This window comes from Oryzias melastigma, linkage group LG1 (assembly GCF_002922805.2).
Source record: "Oryzias melastigma strain HK-1 linkage group LG1, ASM292280v2, whole genome shotgun sequence".
NCBI classification, from domain to species: domain Eukaryota; kingdom Metazoa; phylum Chordata; class Actinopteri; order Beloniformes; family Adrianichthyidae; genus Oryzias; species Oryzias melastigma.
The window spans coordinates 4,569,323-4,592,836 of NC_050512.1; the positions used below are offsets into that span (position 1 = coordinate 4,569,323).

At 41.3% G+C, this 23,514-nt stretch overlaps 1 protein-coding gene and 1 long non-coding RNA gene across 3 annotated transcripts in view; one reads left to right on the forward strand and one right to left on the reverse strand.

Moving 5' to 3' along the window:
• The window catches only part of grk4 (G protein-coupled receptor kinase 4), a 67,454-nt gene that overhangs the window by 11,393 nt on the left and 32,547 nt on the right, over positions 1–23,514 (reverse strand). For both annotated transcript variants that reach the window (XM_024262142.2, XM_024262141.2), the window contains exons 3-8: positions 19,936–20,048; positions 18,679–18,756; positions 16,907–17,007; positions 7,558–7,650; positions 7,091–7,154; positions 6,870–7,010 (exon numbers count right to left, since the gene is read on the reverse strand). In XM_024262142.2, the coding sequence (XP_024117910.1) occupies positions 6,870–7,010; positions 7,091–7,154; positions 7,558–7,650; positions 16,907–17,007; positions 18,679–18,756; positions 19,936–20,048 (590 nt within the window). The remainder of the gene's footprint in view (positions 1–6,869; positions 7,011–7,090; positions 7,155–7,557; positions 7,651–16,906; positions 17,008–18,678; positions 18,757–19,935; positions 20,049–23,514) is intronic.
• On the forward strand, positions 9,369–13,441 carry LOC112139373. The gene is made up of 2 exons (XR_002917979.1): positions 9,369–9,642; positions 13,129–13,441. It is a non-coding gene; the product is annotated as an uncharacterized LOC112139373 (long non-coding RNA).

The following is a 23,514-nucleotide window of genomic DNA, read 5'->3' on the forward strand; positions in this document are numbered from 1 at the left end:
GCTTCCACGCCCCCCACATCCCCTGTGGGTCAGTGACACACAGGGTGCAGCGGTTTGTGTGTGAGCAGGATGTTGCTGCCATCAGGAGGAATCCCATCTGCTACCAGACTCTGGTCCCGACGGGCCGAGTCAGCAGCGCAGGCATCCAAACAACATGTACAGACTGTACTTAAAGATGCAAAAAACCCTCCCTCGTGCTTCTCAAATTGTATTTACGCATTAGCAATGGACAAATCTATTTAAGCTGGCACCACAGTGGTCATGCCTCCTATAATGATCGTTCAGTCATTTTACTGGAAAACCACAAAAATGAAACTGCAACCGTTGATGTTGGTTACATTTGTACCACCATTAATACTTGAGTGTGTTTCCATATATCTGATATAGTGAACCAACCCCCCACCCCCAAAAAAACAAAAAAAATCTGATGTCATCACAGCCGCAGAAACCATCACAAAAATGAATGGGGCCAAAATGTCTTATGAGGCTCGAGAGAAATATTTGATGAAACCAAAACACGTGTCGGGGATATCCAAAAAAAGTTTTGAAATTATTATAGGATGGCCACGGGTCCTATGTGGTCATTGGTCCCTGGTGGTCATTTTGTGGCAAAGAATACAATTTGACGTTTTTTTGTGTTTTCAAACAATACGGGAAAAAAAAGTTTTGTAGGAGCCCGGGAATGTGGGCGTAGTTAACAAAAGACCACCGTAGCCATGGAAATCTAAAAGTTTACCTTTGCCAATAATGATAATAATAAGGCTGATAATAAAATGGTTGCTATCAAGGAAAAAATAAATAAAAAAACCTGCAAGTGTTATTTTCATCAATTTATATGAAGAGCCATTAAGATTGTGAGGGCGGGGCAAAGGAAGGAGGCGAGAGCGAGTCAAAATTTAAGACTTTTTAAGACCCTGGGGGAACCCTGTGTTTACATGATCTACTGCTAGCTTACAGCCCCTCACAACCAAAACTGACACAACAAAAATGGCAAGCAATATTGGAGCTATCCAGCCGTGCAGTTCTGATCCAGATACCAACTCAGATGAGGGAAATAAAGAGGAACATGGAAATATACATCAGTAAATACATCAGCAACAGTATTGAAGATGAAACATGATGGGTCTGTCACCGTGACAACCATCCCAAACACACTGCCTGGGTAACCAAGGAGTGGCTTTGTAAGAAGCTTTTAAAGGTCCAGTCTCCAGATCTCAACCCCATAGAAAATCTTTGGAGGGAGTTGAAAGTCTGTGTTGCCCAGCGACAGCCCCAATACATCACTGCTCTAGAGGAGATCTGCATGGAGGAATGGACCAAAACACCAGCAACAGTTTGTGAAAACCATGTGAAGACTTACAGAAAACGTTTGACTGCTGTCATTGTCAGCAAAGGATATATAACAAAGTATTGAGATAAACTTTTGTTATTGACCAAATACTTGTTTTCCACCATAACTTAAATTCTTAATACATTCTTTAAAAAAAATTTAAAAAATCAGATAATTGGATTTTCTGATTTTTTTTTCTCATTTTGTCTCTCATAGTTTAGGTATACCTACAATGGAAATTACAGACCTCTCTTATCTTTTTAAGTGGGAGAACTTGCACAACTGGTGGGTGACTGAATACTTTTTTGACCCACTTTATATATATTTGTCTGCATGCGGATGCATCAGAATGAAGTAGTGTATAGTATCTTTGGGCTCACCCAGCAGATTTTCTACCTCACAAATAGGATCTTTTACCAACTGAATTTTTGCGTCTTCTCCTGATTCACAACAAAGTGAATAAAGGAATACTCAAAGATGGAATTCTTAATCTTAATTTTGTTTGTATTTGTCCTCCATCATGAGAAAAATGCCAGAAGACGTGTTAAGATCACCATTTTCATTAGAGTGAGTCAGAGAGCACCTGATGTTTTGGGATCACAGATTTGTCTCATGAAACCCAGATTGGACTTTTTTTCCAGCAGCACAGCTCATCTTAGATCTCATAAAAACACAAACCCGTTGGCGGGATCCTCAAACAGAGACCAGTGTGTTGAACATGGCAGCACAGGAAGAGGTGGAATCAGATACACAGAAGGGAGGACGGGCCTCCTCTTTGAACCTGCTAGAAGCTTCAGTGCCCCCCAGTCTAAAATGTTCACTGCCCACTCACTGAGCACGCTCATCGCCTCAACCTTCAGCAACCCTGTGTGTGCATCAACTAATCTTGTGCAGGGATCCTGAAAGCAAAAGAAGAATAGGGAGGGAGAGATGAGAGCTTAGGAAGAGCACTTGACTCTTCTCCTCTCTAGCGATGTTTGGTCAGTGTTGCCAGGCAACAGAGTAGGTAAAGAGGCACATGAAGAGTCATCAGTTATGCCTGCAGCACAGAGAACGAACGCAACATACTCGCATTGAATCACGTGCCAATCCCAGGTGATGAGGGCTGCAAGTCTGGGGCTCTGTAATAAGCCCACTGCAGCCTGTATGTGTGTGTGCATGCACACACATGCCTGTGCCATGACTCACTCAAATCAAGGACACAACATGCTGCATCAGAAATGGACCAGTCCAGCACACAACTCAAACTCCACCATTGGCAGCATCTAAACCTGGAGAGGCTGGGAGCCAAGCCGGCGCAGCGTTCCTGAAGGCCACTGCGCCGCAGCACCGCTCTGGACAGTTCTGGCACAAAGCACTAGTGCACATCCCTCTAGCGGTTTCTCTGCATGCTTCAGCGGCTGGCGATCCCGTTTTCTTTACAGGCAACAACACTAGCCTTTCTTCCGCTGGATGTGTTTGTGTTGGACTCCAGCGCACAGGACAAGCTTCCGTTTGGGGTTTGATGTTGGAGCACAAACTCTAAGAGTAATCGTGGGCATTTCTCTCTACATGGAGAAATGAAGAGCTTCAGAAAACAAGTTTTTGCAGCGAGGAGTAACATGCTAAAGTACTGGGGATTTTCCATCGTTTACAAAGCTGTTAGAAAACATTCAGGGTCACGACCTGTTCCTTTGTGTCACACTGATTAACCACGAGCTGAACGAGCTTTAGAGCAAAACAACAGCATCTGATAATTAGTGGCAGATGCTAAAGACCCACTCCCATGAAAATGTTGGTTTTGGTGTTATTAAAACGTTCTTGTGGCATTTTTCTGATATTAAGACAATTAAGCTTAAAATAGAAACCATTTTGAATCACCATTTCTGTTGAACCGCAAATGTTAGGTTGGGGGTGTGAGGAGCTGTAAGCTAGCAAGTGTAAAAAGAGAGCTCTCAGTGATACAAAGGGGGGTGGGGTTGCTCAAAAAGTCAACAACTCAGAGGTGAATTTCTGAATTATTAAATTCATAAATAAAAGAGCACTGGAAACACATTGAGGATATATATACGTGCGGGTTAAAGAGTGGGTTTTCTTTACTAGGGGTGTAAGAAAAAAAATCCATCAATAAAATATCGTAATATTTGGTAATACTTTATAATAAGATTCCTTAGCAAGCTTTCTTAACACATTAATAAGCATTATTAATGTTCTTATAAGGTGTTAGTAAGACATTTATTGGTGTAATAAGCCTAATAAGGCTTATTCAATTCAACCCCTTTTAAAAGCATTATTAATGTGTTAATAAGATGCTTATTCTTCCATTTATTGCCATCGTATACGTAAAACAAATTGTTAGTAAATGTTAACAAGCTTAATAAGAATCATTAACAAAACTTAACAGATTAGTAAGCATTAATAATGTGTACAGTTCTTGTAAGACCTTTAATAGCATTATAGATGTCTCACACTGACTTATGTGTTAATAAGAACCCTTAATAAACTTTGTTAAAAGATTAGCAAGCATTAATAATGTGTTAAATGATTGTAAAATATTTATTAGCAATATAGGTGTCTTGCAAATACCTGATAGTGTTAATGAGAATATTGACTACTCAGTCTGACCATTGTCTACAAAGATCATATTAGTAAACTGGTAGTAAGCTTGATAAATATATTAATAAACTTTGTTAGCCATATATATATATATATATATATATATATATATATATATATAAATATATATATATATATATATATATATATATATATTTATTTATTTATTTTTGACGCAACCTTTCAAGGTCAGTGGTCTCACGGCCACCGGAGCACAGAAGTGCCGCTAAGCGTAGTGCGCGCGGCTTCCGCTCTGCTCTGTGGTTCACACAAGACGCGCATTTTCCCACTATGTCCGACAGGCGCTTCTGGAGGAGCTTTTTTTTGTTTGTCTTTGGAATCCTGGGAAATCATTCACTAACCTAAAGATCTTACTCCGTGTTTCTGCTTAGAGCAGTGTTTTTCAACCTTTTTTGAGCCAAGGCTCAAAATAATTTGAGCGGGATTTTTTTTAATGAAAAAAATCCCGCGGCACACTGGCATCCAAAAAGGTAAAAAATGTTGGTCTTTCCACAATCTAGCGTACATTTTTATATTAGTGGGAAGCGTCATTGCAGCGCAGAGGTGCTGTCACTTTAACCCAGTGTTTCTCAATCTCAATCCCTCGCCCCAATAAATGTCTTACTAACACCTTATAAGAACATTAATAATGCTTATTAATGTGTTAAGAAAGCTTGTTAAGGAATCTTATTATAAAGTGTTACCAAGATTTTATTTAACAATACTTGTATTGATTTAAAATGCTGCCAATGCGATAGTTAACTATTATTTGTAAGTAAAAACATACTTTTGCTTTCCACTTAAATGTTTCTTAAAAGAAAAGAACCATGGGTAAAAGCAACTTGCTATATTGTGGAACCCTGGTGCTGTCATAGGCGTTTACATTAAATGTGGGGTCATCTGGACCCCAAAGAGAGCATAAGGGTTCATGGTCTGATCATTGAATAACATGCATTTTACATTTTTCTTTTGTGAAAAATATTATCATATTCAGATCATTCTTAAGCCAGGATTAAAAAAAACCTGTGAAATATTATCTGGCACTTTCTTGAGATGTATTGGCATATGTATGGCGACATGTGTACTGCGATTGGTATCAACTTGCCAGACTCTTGCCAAAAAACACCCCTAGTCATTACCTACAGAATCTTTGGTAGCATATTGTGAACTGACTAATTCTTTATTTTGTTTGACTAAAAGTTTAAAATTAAAAGACAATGCTTATGTTAAAGTATTAGAAATTGTTCATAGAGTAAAACATAATTTAGTTCCAAAAATATACAGAGACGGTTTACTTTAAGAGTCAGGATAACTTAGTTTAGAGGTCTTTATTACTTTGAACAGGTTAAAGTTTGACCCAATATTAAGGCGAGATGTGTTTCAGTTCTTGGTATGAAATTATGGAATGAATTAAATGGTGAATTAATGATTTTTTTTTTTTTTGCAGTTTAAAAAAACCATCCATCCATCTTCCTGACCGATTTGTCCCTTTCGGGGTCGCGGGGGTGCCGGAGCCTAACCCGGCTGCTGATGGGCGAAAACGTCTAAAATGTAAAGGTATAAATGAGTACAAAACACTTTTGTAAAAGAATTTGATTTCCTTGTATTTATTTGTAAAGGATTGTTTTTTTTACTTGATTATATTGATTGGGTTTGTTAAATTGATCAGCATGGACTTGCAGTGAACTGAAAGATAAGCATCTAATAAACCTCATACGCTTCTGCCTCCTCTCTTTTTTATTGGTTGTTTGCTTATTCTGTACATTTTTTGTAAATCATGCAAATGGCAACCTAAACTAATAAACCTATCAATCAATCGATCGATCGATGCAGCCACAGAGATTTGACTTCCACTGCAACAGAAACGTCTGTAACAGTGAACTGAGAACTAAAACCGAGTCAACACACTCAAGCACCTTTTTGTCATGATTCAGTGCTTTGGTTTTGTCATGTTCTGTTTCCCCTGTCAGTCTCACCACATTCAGGTTAACCATCCACAGCTGTCTTCATTTAGTTAATCAACCTCAGTGTATTTAAGTGTCTGGTTTTCAGTTTCTCATTGTCAGGTCATCTGCTCATTTATGTTCTGTCATGTGGTTTGTTCAAGTTTAAGTTGATTTAGTAAATGTTTGTTTCTGCCACCATGTGTGGTCTCCTGCATTTGGGTCCTCCACCACAATCCCTGACACTTTTTGGACAAAAGAGTTTCAACACAAGGTTTTTTTTCTTCATATCATTTCCTGAAGCTAATCTCCAATCAGATGAGAATCTTTAAGGTATTACTTTTTGTTTTGTTTACTTCCCCTATTGTAAGCCAAAAGTGAGCTAGCGGCGGTGTTGCCGGATCTGGGCCTGCAGCTTCTCCCTCCCTGCAGACTTTACACCTTTCAGGAAAATGCCTGCAATGGTTCAGCCCAGTGAGGAGCGGAATCAGGTGTGCAGCAGCTGGAGGACGAAGAGCAGGGCTGAGGAGGAGGAAATGTCACCAGGTGGAATTCCTCCGTTATCCCTGATCTTTTTTATTTTCATTTTATTGAAACCAGATCATGGAGGACGCTCAACAGCCCAAAAGAAAACTGTGTTTGGAAGCGTTCACCAGAGCATTTCAAAAAGTGCTTATGCATGTTGTGGCTGTGATGTAGCTGTCAAAAAAAGACAAAAATCATCAATATGGAATAGAGATGGACAGATGACAAAGGGCTGACAGGCTGCTCCAAACGAAGTCAATGTTATCAAACCAATACAGGCTTTGATTCAAGCCCAACCTGTCTGAGTGTTTGCAGATTATTGCTCAAACATTCAGACTTTAGCAGAAAAAAATCTGATCATAAGATTCATTGAGAGCTTTTGTAAATGTCTCATTTGCAGCAGCTTGCAGCCATTGGTCCCAAACAAAACAAGACTTCAGTTCAAAAGGAAGAATAAGAAAAAAAGTCGTACTTACTACAAAACTACTGTTAACTTTTTCTAAAATGCGTTTTTCGTTTAGTGCCATTGCTTCACCTTTTCTTTTCTTCACTCGCTTCTTTTCCAGCTTTTTACAGGCGTACATCTTACCGGTGGCACGGACTTGGCAGGCACAAACCTGGAAAACAAGCAGCAACCATAAAAGCTCAAACACTTTGACTAAAACTCACAAATGTCCAGGAAAACACTCAGACTTACCTCACCAAAACCACCTTTTCCTAGTACTCTATAATGTCTGAAGGTATTTTTGGTTACTGGTTGCCTGGAGAGACAAAAAACCCACAGATAAAGATGCTTTATTGCAACAGAGTTGATGTCTTTCTTTCAGATCCTGTGATTTTGCAAACAGAGTAATGCTCCAATACATTATTAATCTGCAGTGATGATTGCCATTTCCACCCAACGAATATGCAAAACATCATCAATTATCAAACACTCACACAAGCTCACTAATTGGCAGCTCCACATTTGACGAACAGCAGTGCAGCTGCTAGGTTTAACCCTTCATGTGCTCTTGGTGAGGTCTGCAGCCAGCAGCTCTTTTTGATTTTACTCTGACTGTTACCAAACGCTCTGAGCTGAGCCTCATGCTGCACATGACCATGGAGATGATGGCGTTTTTTTTTTTTTAAAAGAGAGTTCTGCTTTGTGCAGAGAATACCCACCTTTCCAACCATTTCCACTGGAGGAAGCGAGAGAAGTACATGGACTCTTGGTAGGAAGAAAACGGAGCTCCGCTCAGGTAATCACGGACTATTCTGCAAGGAGAGGAGAGTTGACATGACACAGAGGTCAGCGTCCTGCGCTTTCCTCTGCCTTTCAAACATTTCAGCCAAACATGGACAGCATGATGTCAAACAACCAATCATTCTGTAAGAAGGTCCAACGAACAGGTTTGAATCATTGAAGATCCACGCCAATCATCAACAAAGTGTCTCCAGTGGTCTTTTAGTTAGGATTCTGATGGTTTTAGCCAAAATCTAAAAAACCTGAGTCAATGGGCTGGACATAGTACCGACAGTACATATAGGAAATTGGACTGATCCCCCCGCATTCCAAACAGAAAGTACCTCCTGGTCCCAGAAAGCCATAATCCCATAGACTTCCATTGAAAAATAAACAGCTGTTACTCCGTCATTCTGTCATAGACTTTTTAGTCTTACTAAATCTATTTTTTTTTTCATGATATATTTTCTGTATTGCAGGTTATTCAAGTTATAAACTAGCCAATCAGATGCCTCAATAAGAGCATGTTGTGCCCACCTCAAATGTTTGAAGCAATTGACTGACAGATTCATAGACCAATCACTGCTCACTCACGTCATCTGGTCCCAAAATACCGCAGAAAAATGGCGACTAAATTGACTTCATTTTGGGAGGGGTCTCTGGTCACATGCAAGATGGCGGCAGAAACAATCTGTTGCCGGAAGAGGAAATTTCATAACTTTAGCCGGCTGCATTAGGAAACATTTCCTGAACTTTAGGAAACATTTTCAAAAATGATGTTTTGAAAACTTTTCAGAACTGTCAGCTTTTAAGCTTTTGAATGTGAATAAACTGTAGCTGTCTAAAGGTTTGGTGTGCAAGATGAGCTTCAAATGGTACAGAGAACGTTCATCGTTTTATTTTTTTCAAGTCAATATAAACAAGTGTTTACATTTGTATAACTGCATATTCTTATCTCTGAAGAAAAAGCCGGCAAAATTATTTTTTTTTCTCTGTGAATCAGCTGATCACGTAAGAAGTTACACTATATCAAAGGGAAAAAAGATTGAAAGCTTAAAATGGGGGTTCCGGTTGAGGACTTCCGAGCGCCATGATAAGTTTTTGTGTGGCTGCCTCCGGATGTTTTGTCCATCTCCATTTATGACAATACTTGGCACAGAGAATTGTTTCACCAGTTTTTACAGAAGGTTCTGTTCGATGAAGGGCCAGAGGTAGTTTCACAAACTAGTATTCCTGTTGTTTTTTAAATGAAATGTGACTTTTTGGTTGAAACTCACAGTCCTGGCATCTCCTGGCCAGCCGTCAAGCATCACTGCTCTGTGAGATGTTGCAGCAGACTTTGACACCAGTCTGTCAGCCGCAACCCTTTTTACCCCGAATCACCACCGATGTTTGACTTGCACACCGAGTCCTCCTTAACACAGAGGCTCCAAACGATCATGAGCTGAGCCGACAGCAGCTGCTTCAAGGGTTTCCTCATGCTTAATACAGCACCTTTCAAAAGAATTCATCCTTGGTTTGAGTGTTGGCAGAAAAAGATTCAATCAGAAGTTGTGGATGTCAAACATCCCCCACTTTCCATGAGAAACGACTTCTCTGTCTGTGTTGTTGAACATCCCTAAATGAAATGTAGCTCTGCTCACTTTACCATTAAGACTATTAAACACATCCATCATCTAGGCTAGCTGAGAAAATCCACATGCTAAACCAGCTTGAACTGTAGCCACTTTCCCCTGCCTATCATCGCTACGGTAACAGAGACCAATGCTCAAGGAGACCTTCTGCCACACAAACCTTCAGGACCAAATTTAACCGGGATTTTGGCAATCTGTTAAAATGAAACAACCACAGAACATTAACTGTAGTCAGCTCTTGTTTTTGGCAAAAAAGCGTGAGGCTGGAAAATGTTACCAAAGAAATTCCCTTCACCAGGGTAAACATGTAAAGCAGCAAGAACTGGACCAAAGCAGAGAGTCGCTACACCAACTGGAATACCAGCAGGATTCAAGAGAAACGGCTTAATGGTAGGCTCTAATGTTGTTCAAGATGTTGTGGTTTAAAATGTGGTTTAAAATGTCCAATTAGGGCTGTTCCTCCATGCCAAAGACCTCCAACCATGTCTTCAGGATCTGAGGATAGTTGGAAACTGTTTTAGCCTAAATTTCTGATTAAAAGCTAAACCCTTCAAGACGTTTGTCACTAATTCTCAACACACCATTTAAACCAGAACTCCACTTAATGTAGCATCACCCTGAACGAAGAAAACATGACAGAATATTTTTGATATAAATGGAAATAAAGTCAGGCGTGAAGGGGTTAAGGCTGCAAGAGGAGAGAAGCTCAGTCCAAATCCTTACATACCAGCCCACATCATTAAAACTACTCCACCAAACCCTGGTTCATATCACTGGCAAGGCAAGGCAAGTTTATTTGTATAGCACATTTCATGTACAGAGACAATTCAAAGTGCTTTACATAAAACATTAAAAGAAACAATCAAAAGAAATAGTAAAAATGTGATCATTAAAATAAAATTAAAAGAAAGTAAAAATATTTTAATTTAAAACAAGCATAGATAAACAGTGCAGACGTAAACTTTTGAATACATATTAATCAAACTGAGAACAGGTGAGTCTTTAACCTGGATTTAAATACACTGAGTGTTTCAGCTGATCTAAGGTTTTCTGGAAGTCTGTTCCAGATCTGTGGTGCATAGAAGCTGAATGCAGCTTCTCCATGTTTAGTTCTGACTCTAGGAACTGATAAAAGACCGGATCCTGATGACCGGAGAGGTCTGGCTGGTACATACTGGGTCAGGAGGTCAGTCATGTATTTTGGTGCTAAACCATTCAAAGCTTTATAAACCAGTAACAGAACTTTAAAGTCTATCCTCTGACAGACAGGTAACCAGTGTAAAGACCTCAGAACTGGACTGATGTGGTCTACTTTCTTGGTCCTTGTGAGAACCCGAGCAGCAGAGTTCTGAATAAGCTGCAGTTTCCTGATGGATTTTTTTGGTAGTCCTGTAAAAACACTGTTACAGTAATCAAGTCGACTAAAGATGAAAGCATGCACTAGTTTCTCCAGGTCCTGCTTAGACATCAGATCTTTAATCCTGGAGATATTTTTGAGATGATAATAGGCTGATTTAGTGACTGCCTTAATGTGTTTATCAAAATTTAGGTCTGTGTCTATCACTACACCCAAGTTTCTGGCCTGGTTGGTAGTTTTTAGTTGAATAGATTGAAGCTCTGTAGTGACGTCTAACCTTTTTTCTTTAGCCCCAAAGACAATAACCTCAGTTTTGTTTTTGTTTAATTGAAGTAAGTTGTGACACATCCAGTCATTAATGTCCTCAATGCATTTACCAAGAGCCTGTACAGGGCCTCGGTCTCCTGGTGTCAGTCTAATATATATTTGTGACTGTATATGAAGACCCTTCCCCCCCAGCGCTCCGAACAGGAAATACTTGCTGGTTCCAACAAGCCAAAATCCCACAGACTTTAATAGAGAAATAGACAGCTGTCAGTCATTCTATTGGTCAGAATAACCATTCTTGCTCTCATACCTTTTTAAACATGATCCAGACAATTCCCTTTTTTTCATACTTTTTCTAAAGTGAAAATTACTCAAGTTATAAACTGACCAAGCAGATGCCTCTATTAAAATAGTTGGAGCCTGCTAACCCCCCTATCCACCACTCAAAATAGTTAAATGTCCAACACATTCTCACTCCCAAGTCGTCATACATGGACATTGGGTTAAGGACCCTCCATGTCAAAAATCGATGTTTTAGGCGTCCCCAACTCCTCATTTTTTAACGTGTTGGCTGTTCCCGTTAAATCACGGAACCCCAACCTCTGGGCCACAAACCAGAACCAGTCTAGTACTGCGATGTGTTGTCCACCACCACCCAAACCCGGTACCCTAACCAGACCCTGGAGCAGATGAGGTACCTGGTGGAAACCAGACGCGGTACCGGTCGCAAACCAGTACCAGGTTAAGGTTAGGATACCAGTACTGGACACATCTCGAAGACCAGTGTGCATCCAGTACTGCATCCGGTACCACGTTCTGATGGTTGGGGAACCTTGAGTTAACAAACAGTAAAAAATGTCAAGTCAGAGACACCCACAACGTCAATCTTTTACATAGAGGAGTCCTAAACCAAACATCAACATGTGACGACTTGAGAATGAGAAGGTGCTGGGGCGTTAGAGACCACTTTCAAGCGGTAGGGCTGTGGCCTTCCAACAAGCTCACTCCTGATTGGTGAGAGCAGTTGACTCAGACTGACTGACCAATCATGGCTTATCGTCAGCTGGCTCCAACATGGCCATGTCCCTAGCATGAAAAAGTGGCGACCGAATTTACTTCAATGAGCTGGAGGTAAACCATTTTCTATGGATGACATCACACTCCCTCAGTCCAGTTCTCTGATATAGTCAAGGGTAACTTCGCATTCGTTCATTCATCTTCCTGACCGCTTTGTCCCTTTCGGGGTCGCGGGGGTGCCGGAGCCTAACCCGGCTACTGATGGGCGAAGGCGGGGTTCACCCTCGACAGGTCGCCAGTCTGTCGCAGGGTGGTAACTTTGCAAAGCTGACAATTTGTCTTTCCACGTAACATATTTCCATCCTCCATGTTTCAGCCAGTGAATTCTCACCTCCTCACGTGTCCTTCTGTTTTAGACCCAGTAAAGCGGGACTTGCATGTTGCTGCCTGGTTGTAAAAACCGTTCACTGAAGATCCCTCTGTCTCTTCAGCATCCACATCAGAGCAGAAGTGTGTGACTTAAGCAGTCATAGACACCGTTCTGCAACTTCAGCAGATCTTCCAACTCTAAAGAATGCTAGTTGGCCTGAAGAATGGACCTGTCCCTGATGATCTGTCTTTTCATCTTAGAATATCAGGACATCACGCCTGAACTCCTGACTATCCTGTCTTTTCATGAAGGTTGTCAGACCTTTGCTTTTATGATCAATATTTTTGTCTCAACTTCTACCAAAACAATACCAAATAATAATACGCCCGTTCCCAAACCTAGATCTTTGTTGAGTAATTCAGTCAGTCAGATTGAAAAAAAGGATTCCAGAGCATGCAGAGGTGGTTTCTGGTTTTTGACACACAAAAGGAGAAAGAGATGGAAATCAGGACAATTCTGCCTCGGTGGTTTGTGTAGATGAACACTAGACAAAACACAGTCATACCTCACACACTGATGGATCCCTCGTAAGTATTACTATGATCTTAAAACTTCTTCCACTGCACAAAAAAAGTCAGATTTCCATGTGGAGAACCAAAGCTTTTAGGGGCTGATTGAGTACATGAAGGAATGTCGTTTAAATATATCAGTATATTGGGCGATAGAGTGCCGTCCACCGGCTGCTGCCCACCACTGAGAGAATTTCTCCATTGTGGGAGTAATAAAGGATTTTGATTGATTGATAAAACTGTTGCTGAAGTTATTTTGACCTCAAATAACCTTCATTTTTCTGTGCATTTTCCAGTGCTGCCCTCCCAGGAACCTGTTTGACTGCTCCTCCATCTGCAGGGCAGCAAACAGCAAAAGAAGACAGGCCTTCACTCCTCTACAGACATCTGTTCGTCAGACAAAGGAAACGCGTCCAACTGAAAATATTAGAAAAAACGCTCTAGCATAGAGACTTTCTCAAAAGCACTTTGAGCGACTCTGATTTGGTTTTTGCTGTTAGTGAAGCAGCTTCAGGTCTGAACCAAAGTTACCATATAATAGTTAGGTTAGACAAATAAGACTTAATCAAGTGTATTCAACAAGTCAATAAACTTCATTTTATTAATGTACCTTACATATTATTTTCGTGTTAGTTCAACAGATGAATATTTTGTCAGTGTAGGAGAGAGGAGGACGGGAACCAAACAGCAGCTTTCTACCCTCCGTCTGGGAGCTGCCGTCTCAGATTCCTCACGGTGTCAAGCCAGTGCTTTCTGTTCGTGTTGGAGCACTCTCATTCAACTGTGCAAAAGCGATTTATGGGAACGCAGTGAAAGACAAAACTATCAACTGACGTCCTGCAGAAACTGAAAGTATTTGGACGCTCGTGGCTGAAGCAACAGATAAGAAGTCAAGTGTCAATCAAAATGCGTTTGGCGGCTTTGACAGCAAACATGTACAACCGCCACAACAGTTACGACGGTGAACTGACGGGTTTAGAGTCAAGACTCCGGAAACAAATCCACTAAACCAAACCTCTTCACACCTGAACGTGTGAAGTAAGAACCAACAAAGCTCCGTTTCTGCCTATGACTTCATCTCACCACAACAAAACCCTTCCCATGAAATCCTGTACTAAAACCTGGACAACTTCATCTGACCTTCTCCAAAGCTTTGAATCCCTAAATGTTCAGTGTAGGGCTGCGAATCACTGGGTACCTTACAATACGATGCGATATGCGTGGTTCACGATATCGATGATATCACGATACAGCAATAATTGTAATAACGCACATTATAAAGAAGAACACATACTTTTTAGTAAAATATATCCCCAATTGTTTTTTAGCTTGAACATAATCATAATAAACAACTTGAGTTTTATTTTGTGCAACAAATAATAGAAACTTTAGTTTAACTTTGCTTAAAGCAGTAATACTATGTCTTTGACAAGCACTGACACCAATTGAACTGAAATTATCTGTAAAATTCATTGTTAACAAACATGAACAGCAGGGCCACTACTTTGTGCAGAATTGTTATAAACAAAAGAAAAATGTACTAATTCAAGTAGCTGTGTGACACATTGGTGTAACGTGCGCCCCCTATCTACGTCTGAAGGAACGTCTCACCAAAGGATGAAGAATATAACCTTTTACAGCCTCTTCAAACGAAAATATAAGATCGATACTTGCTGAGAACCCACTGAGAATCAATCGCAGGACTAAATGTCACGATAAATTGAAATATGGATATTTTGGCACACCTCTAGGTTAGCATTTCAGGATGCCATGCGCTTCTCCAACAAAGTTCAGGATCACGCAGTAGATGTGATCCCGAGCAGTTGAATAGTAAACAAAAAGACATGCTGTCATGACTTCTTGCTGTAGTGGTACAACCATCAATGTTGTTACTGTGGTTAGCTTTAGTCTTAATAAAGTGTTTTAGACTTTAACATTGTTTGATTCCACAGGAATCACAACAGTTACAACAGTATCTTATAGTTGTGTCGTGTTATTTTTTTTAGTGAATATTGTTCAATTATTCTTCAATCAACTTGGAGACCTTCTCCAAAAACAATGGTGTTTTCTGTGTTTTTAAAGGGTAACCAAACCCTAAATAATTTTTTTTGTCTGTTTATCTCTATAAGTGGGGTTTTAAAAGTGTTGTCTGTTGGTCATTGCCAAATATTATACAATTTAAAATAAACTTGCTTCATTCTTGAAAATATTGTCTAAAGCCGCCTGCATGTTTCCCCCTACAAGTTGAATCGAGGTAGTACAGTTGAATTTTTGTGATTGGTCATCTGGTGTAAATCCCAGAACTTTGAAGTCATCATGCTCTGCAGCTCCAGTGTAGAGGCCCCGCCCACCTTTGAATCTGTAACAGTCAGTCGTTAGCTTTACCATGGCTTGTAGGTGTTTTACCTTCAGTTGTCAAAAATCTACTGGGTTACACAACTTTCCAGTGAACTTGGAAGTTAGTGAACAGAGGTTTAGTGCAAGTGTCATAATGTCCAGAGAACTCCGTCCTGGTGATGGATTTAATGGACATTTCACTCGGGATTGTTTGCTTGATACATTAGCCTTTATTAGCTATGATGCTAGCAGCATTTTACCACTCTCAGTCAAACCCTCGGCAATACCCTCTGTCGGGCATTCCAAAAGTAGTGTCTTGAGCCAGTGTCTCAAAACAAAAAGGATCTGAACCAGGCAAAACATTCATTCATTCATCTTCTTGTCCGCTTCTTCCCTTTCGGGTCGCAGGGTGCCGGAGCCTATCCCGGCTACTGATGGGTGAAGGCGGGGTACACCCTGGACAGGTCGCCAGTCTGTCGCAGGGCCTCAATCACACCCATTCACTCTCACATTCACACCTAGGGGCAATTTAGAGTCACCAATTCACCTATGAAGCATGTTTTTGGACGGTGGGAGGAAGCCGGAGTCCCCGGTGAAAACCCACGCATGCACGGGGAGAACATGCAAACTCCACACAGAAAGGTCCCAGCTGGGAGTCGAACCGGGGCCTTCTCGCTGTGAGGCAAGAGCGCTAACCACTGCGCCACCGTGCAGCCCCAGGCAAAGCAATGCAAAACAAAAAATAAATAAATAAAAAATAAAAAAATCCTCAACCTCCTCAGAAAGTTCTGCGGGGAAACTTGCATCACTTTGACTGATACCACTCACCATATTGAAGACCCGAATCACGTGCCTAAAGCTAACCTAACAGTCAATCATAGACCCAAGCCACACCTCTGCCACTCAGTCTGGCTCCACCAGCCCCGCCCCCTTTTTGTCATTTTTCAAATCTGGACTGAGAATGGAATCAGCCTCCAACCCTTTAAACATGTTCTTTTATAGTTTTTCTTTTGACGGAGGCACATGGAAAGAAAATTAAGATTAAAACTGCATTACTGGGCATTTATTTATTCAAATCATTGTGATTTAGGAGCAGAGTTCTTGAAAAACATGAATTTGTTACTTAGAAAATATCATCCCACCCACAACTCAGAGGTGAATTTCTAATAAACTCCTCTCTGCAGAAACTTTGTCCTAGAAAACAAGACAGGTTTTAAAATGTTGGCTAAAAATTACATTATTATAATTAAACGACCACTGGGAACCATTTGAAAACAGATCAAAAGATGATCGGAGTGAACCTTTGTTTGTTTTTCTCCATCAGTTAAGAAAGAAGACATGAATGGACAAATCTGAGTTGTATTCACAGGACAGGTGCATCTTTTTGTACAGCTGGTGTACCTACAGCATCAAAAGCATCAACCTCGGTTCCACCTCTAAACGTCTGATTCTCAGTTACAGTGACGTCCCTCACTGTCAACCGTTAGCGGGATTTGACACCTGCTGCTTCAGTTTGAGGGAACTTATTAAAATACCGCAGCAGCACAAAAAGTGGAAGCTAGAAACCTCTATATCTGAGCTTCCCGCCTGCCGGGCACGTAAAGCAGACGCCGTCGCGGAGCGACCCGGTCCCAGTGACTTTAACTGGTAACGGCTGTCACCTTCCTCAGACACAGCTGGTCCTCACACGGTCAGGAGCAGGTGAAGCCAGAGCTGAAAGGTTGTTGGGAAGCTTACTTGGTGCAGTCATTGAAGAGCTCCTTACACGGACTCTGCTCCAGCCTCTCGCGGCACGAAGCCACCACGTCCTGCGGGATGTCGGGCAGATGGGCCGCCGACTTGAGGGAGAGGGGACACACAGAAAACAAAGTGATGAGTGGAGAAGCAGATGATGGAGGGCTGGTATGAAGGAACTGTTTGTGGTTTGGTTAGAAAAGCAGAAGCATGAGAAATGCCTCACCTGCCATGTCAAATGTTCTTATTTGGAACAGAATTTGACGATAAAGAGGAAAACGTCAATTAGACACACAGAGGTAAACGTGGTCTTCTACTAAGTAAACAGAATTTAAAAAACTCTAAAAGGCCTGTATGTGCATGGACACCAATCCTCCATGTTGTCATGTCATAAAAATAATTATTTGAGTGATTTTGCAGGAAATTAGGGATTTGACAGGCAAAGAATAAATTACTGGTCAGTTGTTTGCTGTTGGTAAATCCTATCCCATAATAAGCTCAAATGACTACAAAATACATAAGTAAACTAGAAATCTATAATTTACTATCAATCAATAGAAAACCGCATTAAAGCACCAGCAATTTTTTTAAATCTTGACTTTGACGTCATAAATAAAAAAGGCATCTTTTTATAGTGATAGAAATCTGAGATATTTTGTTTTCATCCAAATACCAGAATCTGATCTGACAAAGAAAACAAATCAAGATTCTTTTTCTGACTTTAGTTGGAAGCAAAGATAAATCAAGATGGGCATTTTAGCAATTTGAGCAGAGCTGATAAGAGACGGAGGATAAGCCCCGTCACCAGCCAATCAGAGCAGAGCAAGGTGGATGTTTGTTTACAGGAGGCCTGTCATTGGCAGAGATGAACTGCAGCTTCATGGTGGATTTAGTGGTTGTACTGAGGAGAGTATGTCATAGACATGAAGAGGTTTCAGACATATAACACACCTGCATCTCACCTGCTTCCCCCTTACTCTGACGTGTTGCATACGTGTTCACTTAGACCTTTTTTATTTAACCCTTTAACACCTGAGGCGTCGTCAGTGATGCTTAAACACAAAAAGAAAATCTTTAACATACTGTAACTTTTCTACTCGTTGAGACGCTTTTCTCCTTCAGAATCTGCTGGAATTATCTAGTTAACATTTGAAAAGTTACAGTAGATCAAAGAACAGAAACACTGGAGCTCCAGTGTTAAAGGGTTAAAGAGCTCCTATCAACTATTACCAACCAATCACAGTCAATATCATCTCAAGCAGCTTAGGATCATCCAAAATAATTGATATCCAGTTCAGTCCAGTTCATGAAGGCTCAGTGAGGGTGACCATCTGTCGTCAGCAGCTTCAAATTGGCTGCACACACCTGATCCAGGTGACCACTAATTGGCAGAAAGCGTGGAAAACACGTCACAAACTACTCTCGAGGCTCTCAGTTGACCAACCTGGGAGTACATTTCTGGCAACATCTCTAGCAACTCTAGCAACATCTCTGGACTTCTGGAGTCTACAAGGTTTACTGCAGCCTGGAGTTCTGGAGGTTGTTTGATGTTTTGGGGCTTCTTTGCTGTCCTCCACAAGTCCAAACTTTTGTGCGAGGTATGCTGGTGGCTGATTCCTTGTTCTTCCACAGTCACACCTCGGACTAAAACTGAAGTGAAAAGGTCTCGAGAGCCGAACCGGCACGTTACTTCAGAACAGCAAAGGTCTGAGGAAGTGTTTCTACTGCATCTGCCCTTCTGACCACACAGAGCGTGATGTGCTTGTGCATCTTACCCCGTTGTTAAAGTATGTGTCTAAAACATTCAGTCCATTGTCCCTCCTCTTCTCATCAGGAGTGAGCTGGTACATGGCCTGCCGGAGGAAAACACACGTTTGAGCTGCCGGACATCTTTAATACCTCTCCAAATAAGGAGGGAGAGGGGGAAGAGAGAGATGGGTGTGTGCTGAGGGGAGGGGGGGCACATAGAAAAAAAAACAAACCAGAAACAAGCTTAGGACCATAAATGATCTTCATCCTCGGGCATGACTCTTTCCTCACTTCCCAGGTGACAGATGCGACTTTTGCTCAAATATGGCGATACGCAGGGTGCTGGCTGGACTAGCGCTGCTTTGTGTTGTGTGTGTATGTGTGTGAGTGTATGGTTGTATGTTGTGTATGTGTGTAGGGGTGTACGGGTGTATGTGTGTGTGTGTGGTTGTATGTGTGTATGGGTGTGTGGGTGTACGGTTGTATGTGTGGGTGTGTGGGGGTGTGGGTGTATGTGTGTATGTGTGGTTGTATGTGTGTATGGGTGTGTGGGTGGGTGGGTGTGTGTGTGTGTGTGGGTGTGTGGGTGTATGTGTGTGTGTATGGGTGTGTGTGTGTGCGTGTGGGGGTGTGGGTGTATGTGTGTATGTGTGTATGGGTGTGTGTGTGTGTGTGTGTAGGGGTGTGTATGGGTGTGTGTGGGGGGGTGTATGTGTGTATGTATGTAGGGGTGTATGTTTGTTTAGGTAGCCAGCTAGCACTCATCACAGCATAGACGTGAAAGCAGTTCAGGTGTGATACATTAGCTGCTAAAAGGCAGAATTTTTCCACATTTCTGACATTTCTGTGGGTCAGTCTGAGGGGGTGTGCAGTTTAGGGTCTCTTTTTAAAGGGAATGCCCCCCCAACCTTGTTTTTCCTTTCTTGCATACCAGCGGGGGCCTTAGACACAAGCTTAGGCCTGTGTTTGCCTGCGCTCTCCAGGGATCAGCCTCTGACGTGGGCTTGACCTCATGGAGAAGCGCATGGGGGGTGGGGGGGGGGGTCTGCTCTCTGACAGCCTGCCTGCTAATCCCCCCCAATGCTGCAGCCAAGAGCAGGCAGGGGACTCAGCTCTGACTCCCCTCTCCCAGCTCCCGCCTGGCCTCGTGGGACAGACCACCGACAGATGGAGAATATGAGAAAAGTGGAAACAGAGGAACACAGCCAGGGCAGTGAGAAGGGGCTGGGAGAAAGGACGTGCATAAAAACGTCAAACAGAGCTCCTGTGGAAAAGCTCTTTACCACGGCGTCCATGAAGTCGATGCAGCGCTTCAGCTCTGGCCTGGTGTCACAGTACTGACGGAACAACAGCCGGCCGATGGGCTGCTTCTCACACAGACTGGTGTAGTCCCTCTCTGATGAGACAAAAGACAACACGTCAGACAAAGACCATGTGACAGACAGGAAGGTGTAAAGGCTTCAGGTACTTTCTTCTAAGTTCTGATTTCCCTAAACTCCGCCTTTTCCTTCATCCGTGTTTTCCCTCCGTCTGCTGCCTGCATGTTTGGGTCACAGCAGGCTGCACGATGCCTCCTGAGATCAATGCTCACACTGCAGAGATTGCTCTGTGCTGAGAACAGCTGCTCCTTTGTCTCCACACACACCAAACTTTATGACTTTTCACTCGTGCTTTAAATTTCTGGGTTAGATTTTCATGCCTTCCTATAACCTCATACTAGGAAAAGGGTGATAAAAATTCACTCAAGTAAGAGCAGATTATTAAAAAAACAGCTAAAGGAGAAGTGTAACCATTAAAAAATTAACCAAGTAAAAAAGAAACCGATGAAAAACCTTCTAGTTTCTCCTGTTATTTCAGCTGGATTTCACTCAGTGCTACTTTCAGAGGAAACTTCATGAAAGAGTACAATACACACAAAAAGTTCGGGATATTGTGAAAAACTCAGTGGATGTCATAGACAGTTTGTTTCACTTTACAGAGTGAAGGCTGGAGCCAAAACATTCCATAAGAAAAACCTTTTCAAAGTAACATCAAGTCCAACATTCTGGGGTCTAAAATGTGGTTCAGTCGTTCCAAGTTCATCATTCAAACAGACATGAACACAGACCAGCAGCTCCACCTGGTCAGAACACCTTCAGGTTGGTAGGAGACAGTCAGATGCTGCAGGTGAACTTGGTGATTCTCAGTGTCATCAGCAGACTAACATCCAGAACCAGAACTACTGTCAGAGTTTGTGACAGACCCAGGAGTGGAGCCCCGCCAGAGACAGACCACAACCATGACCAGAACCTCCTGACCTCTGACCTCAGACATGGTTTAGCAAACGCCACACAGCTGCAGGCCGTTTACCAGATGTGAGGGTTCTAGGATTTACAGACCAACCATTCACAACAGACTCCACCTCTTTGACTGGAATGACAGACGACCGTTACAGGTGATCCACAGACACCAAGACACCACCGTGAACGTTTGCAGTAGACCATGTGACCTGGACAATGCAGCCATGGTCTACTGTCCTGTTCACTGATGAGTGTCGGGTCCTCTTGAACAGAAATGATGGTCATCAGTGTTGATGGAGAAGGTGAGGTGAGCGATACGTCGAGGTCACCGTGATCTCAGTCTGGACAGACATCACCAGTCAGAGCTAAACTGGTTTGGTTCTTGTAGACGGCCCAGTCACTGCAGGTTCTGACCTCAGAGACGTCATAGAACCATCATCATCCCCCAATTCCACCAGAACACCCCGACTTTCTGTTCATGGATGATAATGCTCCACCACATGGAGCCAGAATCATCACAGCTGGACTTCAGGAAGTGGGAGTGGCTCGTACGGTATGACCAGCAATGAGCTCTGACCTGAACGCCATAGAGCACGTCTGGGACCAGCTGGAACAGAGACTGGATGTAGAACTTGCGGAAGAGCGAAACGCATCAGAACAACATCATGAGTCCAGTGAGGAGCAGAAGACGTCACTGTAAAGCTTTCACTGGAGAATGGTGGAAATACCAGCTGTTACATGGACAATGATTATGAGGTAAGGTGACTGTAAGAACGGGGATAAAAATACAATGTTTGGTTTTTATGTTTGACGTTTGTTCTGAATACAACTTTTATTTACTTTGAATTTGAATTTCTTCTGTTAGATTATTGTCAAAAATGCGTCACAGGTTAACAGCCGTTTATATCGAACCATGAAACATTGATTCAACAAAGAGCGCATGTGTACTGAAAACCAATAGAGAGAGTCTGGAATAAAAAAGGCATGTCCACAATGAGAACAAACCTATTCCACCACATTGAGGGGTGAGTGGATGAAGCTAAACAGAATAACTCCTGACATATGCCAGCAGAGAAAAGAAAAAAAATCTGAAAAAGACAGAAAGTTGGGTATTCTGATGCTACTGATGAATGAACAGTCAGCTACCCTACTTTAGCTCTGAGTTAGCTTTCTAGTTTTTGTTATTCTGTTTCATCCTTTACACCAGCAGCTGTTGTCACCCGACAAAATGCTGCTGGAGATTACTGACTGTTTTTGAAGATAAATGTACCTGCTATGGGCTCCATCACATTCAAAAAGGTTCCACTCTATTTAGGTTCAGCAATGAGCCTGAATACGCATGCTCACTGTGTTGTACGGATGTTTCAGGACTCCATGCATCTGTCTGTCAACCTGGGATGTATTTTTAACAGTTTGATAATAGGGAAATATTGTATTTAAAACAATAAGTTCAATGTAAAACTAGAAGTTGTATTCACTGTATATTATTAGGCAAACTTGTGCACAAACTAAGTATTACTTTGTGCACAATTTTGTCTTTAAGCATTTGTTTCTATCTGACAGTATAGCCTATAATGTTTTGTTATTAGGTGGATCTTTACTAATGTCTTAATTCAGGGGTAATAAATAACAAACTAATCAAGATTGTGTTTCTTCTCACTTACTATTTTTAATATCAAATTATTTTTTTGTATTTCATTAAAATTTAGACCAAATAAATAACAAGAATCTAACTTATTGTGTGAGATGACAGTATGCACTCATAAAGTTGAACCCCAAAATTACCACTTTAAATAAAATCACTGCATTGATCTCTGATGGGAAGTCAAATCAGTTCTATTACTTAAAGTACTTTAAAAACGGTGGAACCTTATTTTAGGTCTAAACTGCAGCAGAAAGAAAAACCTGATTCAGACTGGAAAACAGATGTTGACAGACCTGCGAGGGCAGAAGAACTTCAGCTGCTCTCCTAAATCACTCAAACGTCTGTCCAGATCCAGCTAAACTCAAAATCCAAAATACACTGTAGGCCGAACAGGATAAACATGTATGAAACACAAAAAAGACTAAATTGTTCAAACTTTAATAACTTTTAACACAACTATAAATACAAACAGACAGGATTATTATTCCAGAATAAATCCACTTAAACCTTAAACAACTTTCAATATTTTATCCTCCATAAAAATATATTTTGTCAAGATCATACAAGTTAGAAATAAAGTAAATGTTAAAGGAAAAAAAACTTCAAATTTCTTTATATTTATGTTATTTATATAAAGAAGTAAACCTATAAGTATCTCAAAAGATTTTGCTCCCTATAAAATGTATTCTGTCAAAATTATACAAATATGAAGATGCTGCAGAACAAAACAAACAAATCCAGGAAATAAAAATAAAATGTGTTCTTTTCAGTAAAAACTAATGATTTTAGTTCCTTAGTTATTTTTTCTGGTGGTTTATTTCTTTCTGCACCAAGGGTGAGGGGGAGGGAGAAGATGATGACATCATTGAGGTGTAAAGTTCAATGTTTGTTAAAGCTCAACCTTCATGATTGTAGTGCTGCTTCAATATGTTAGCAAG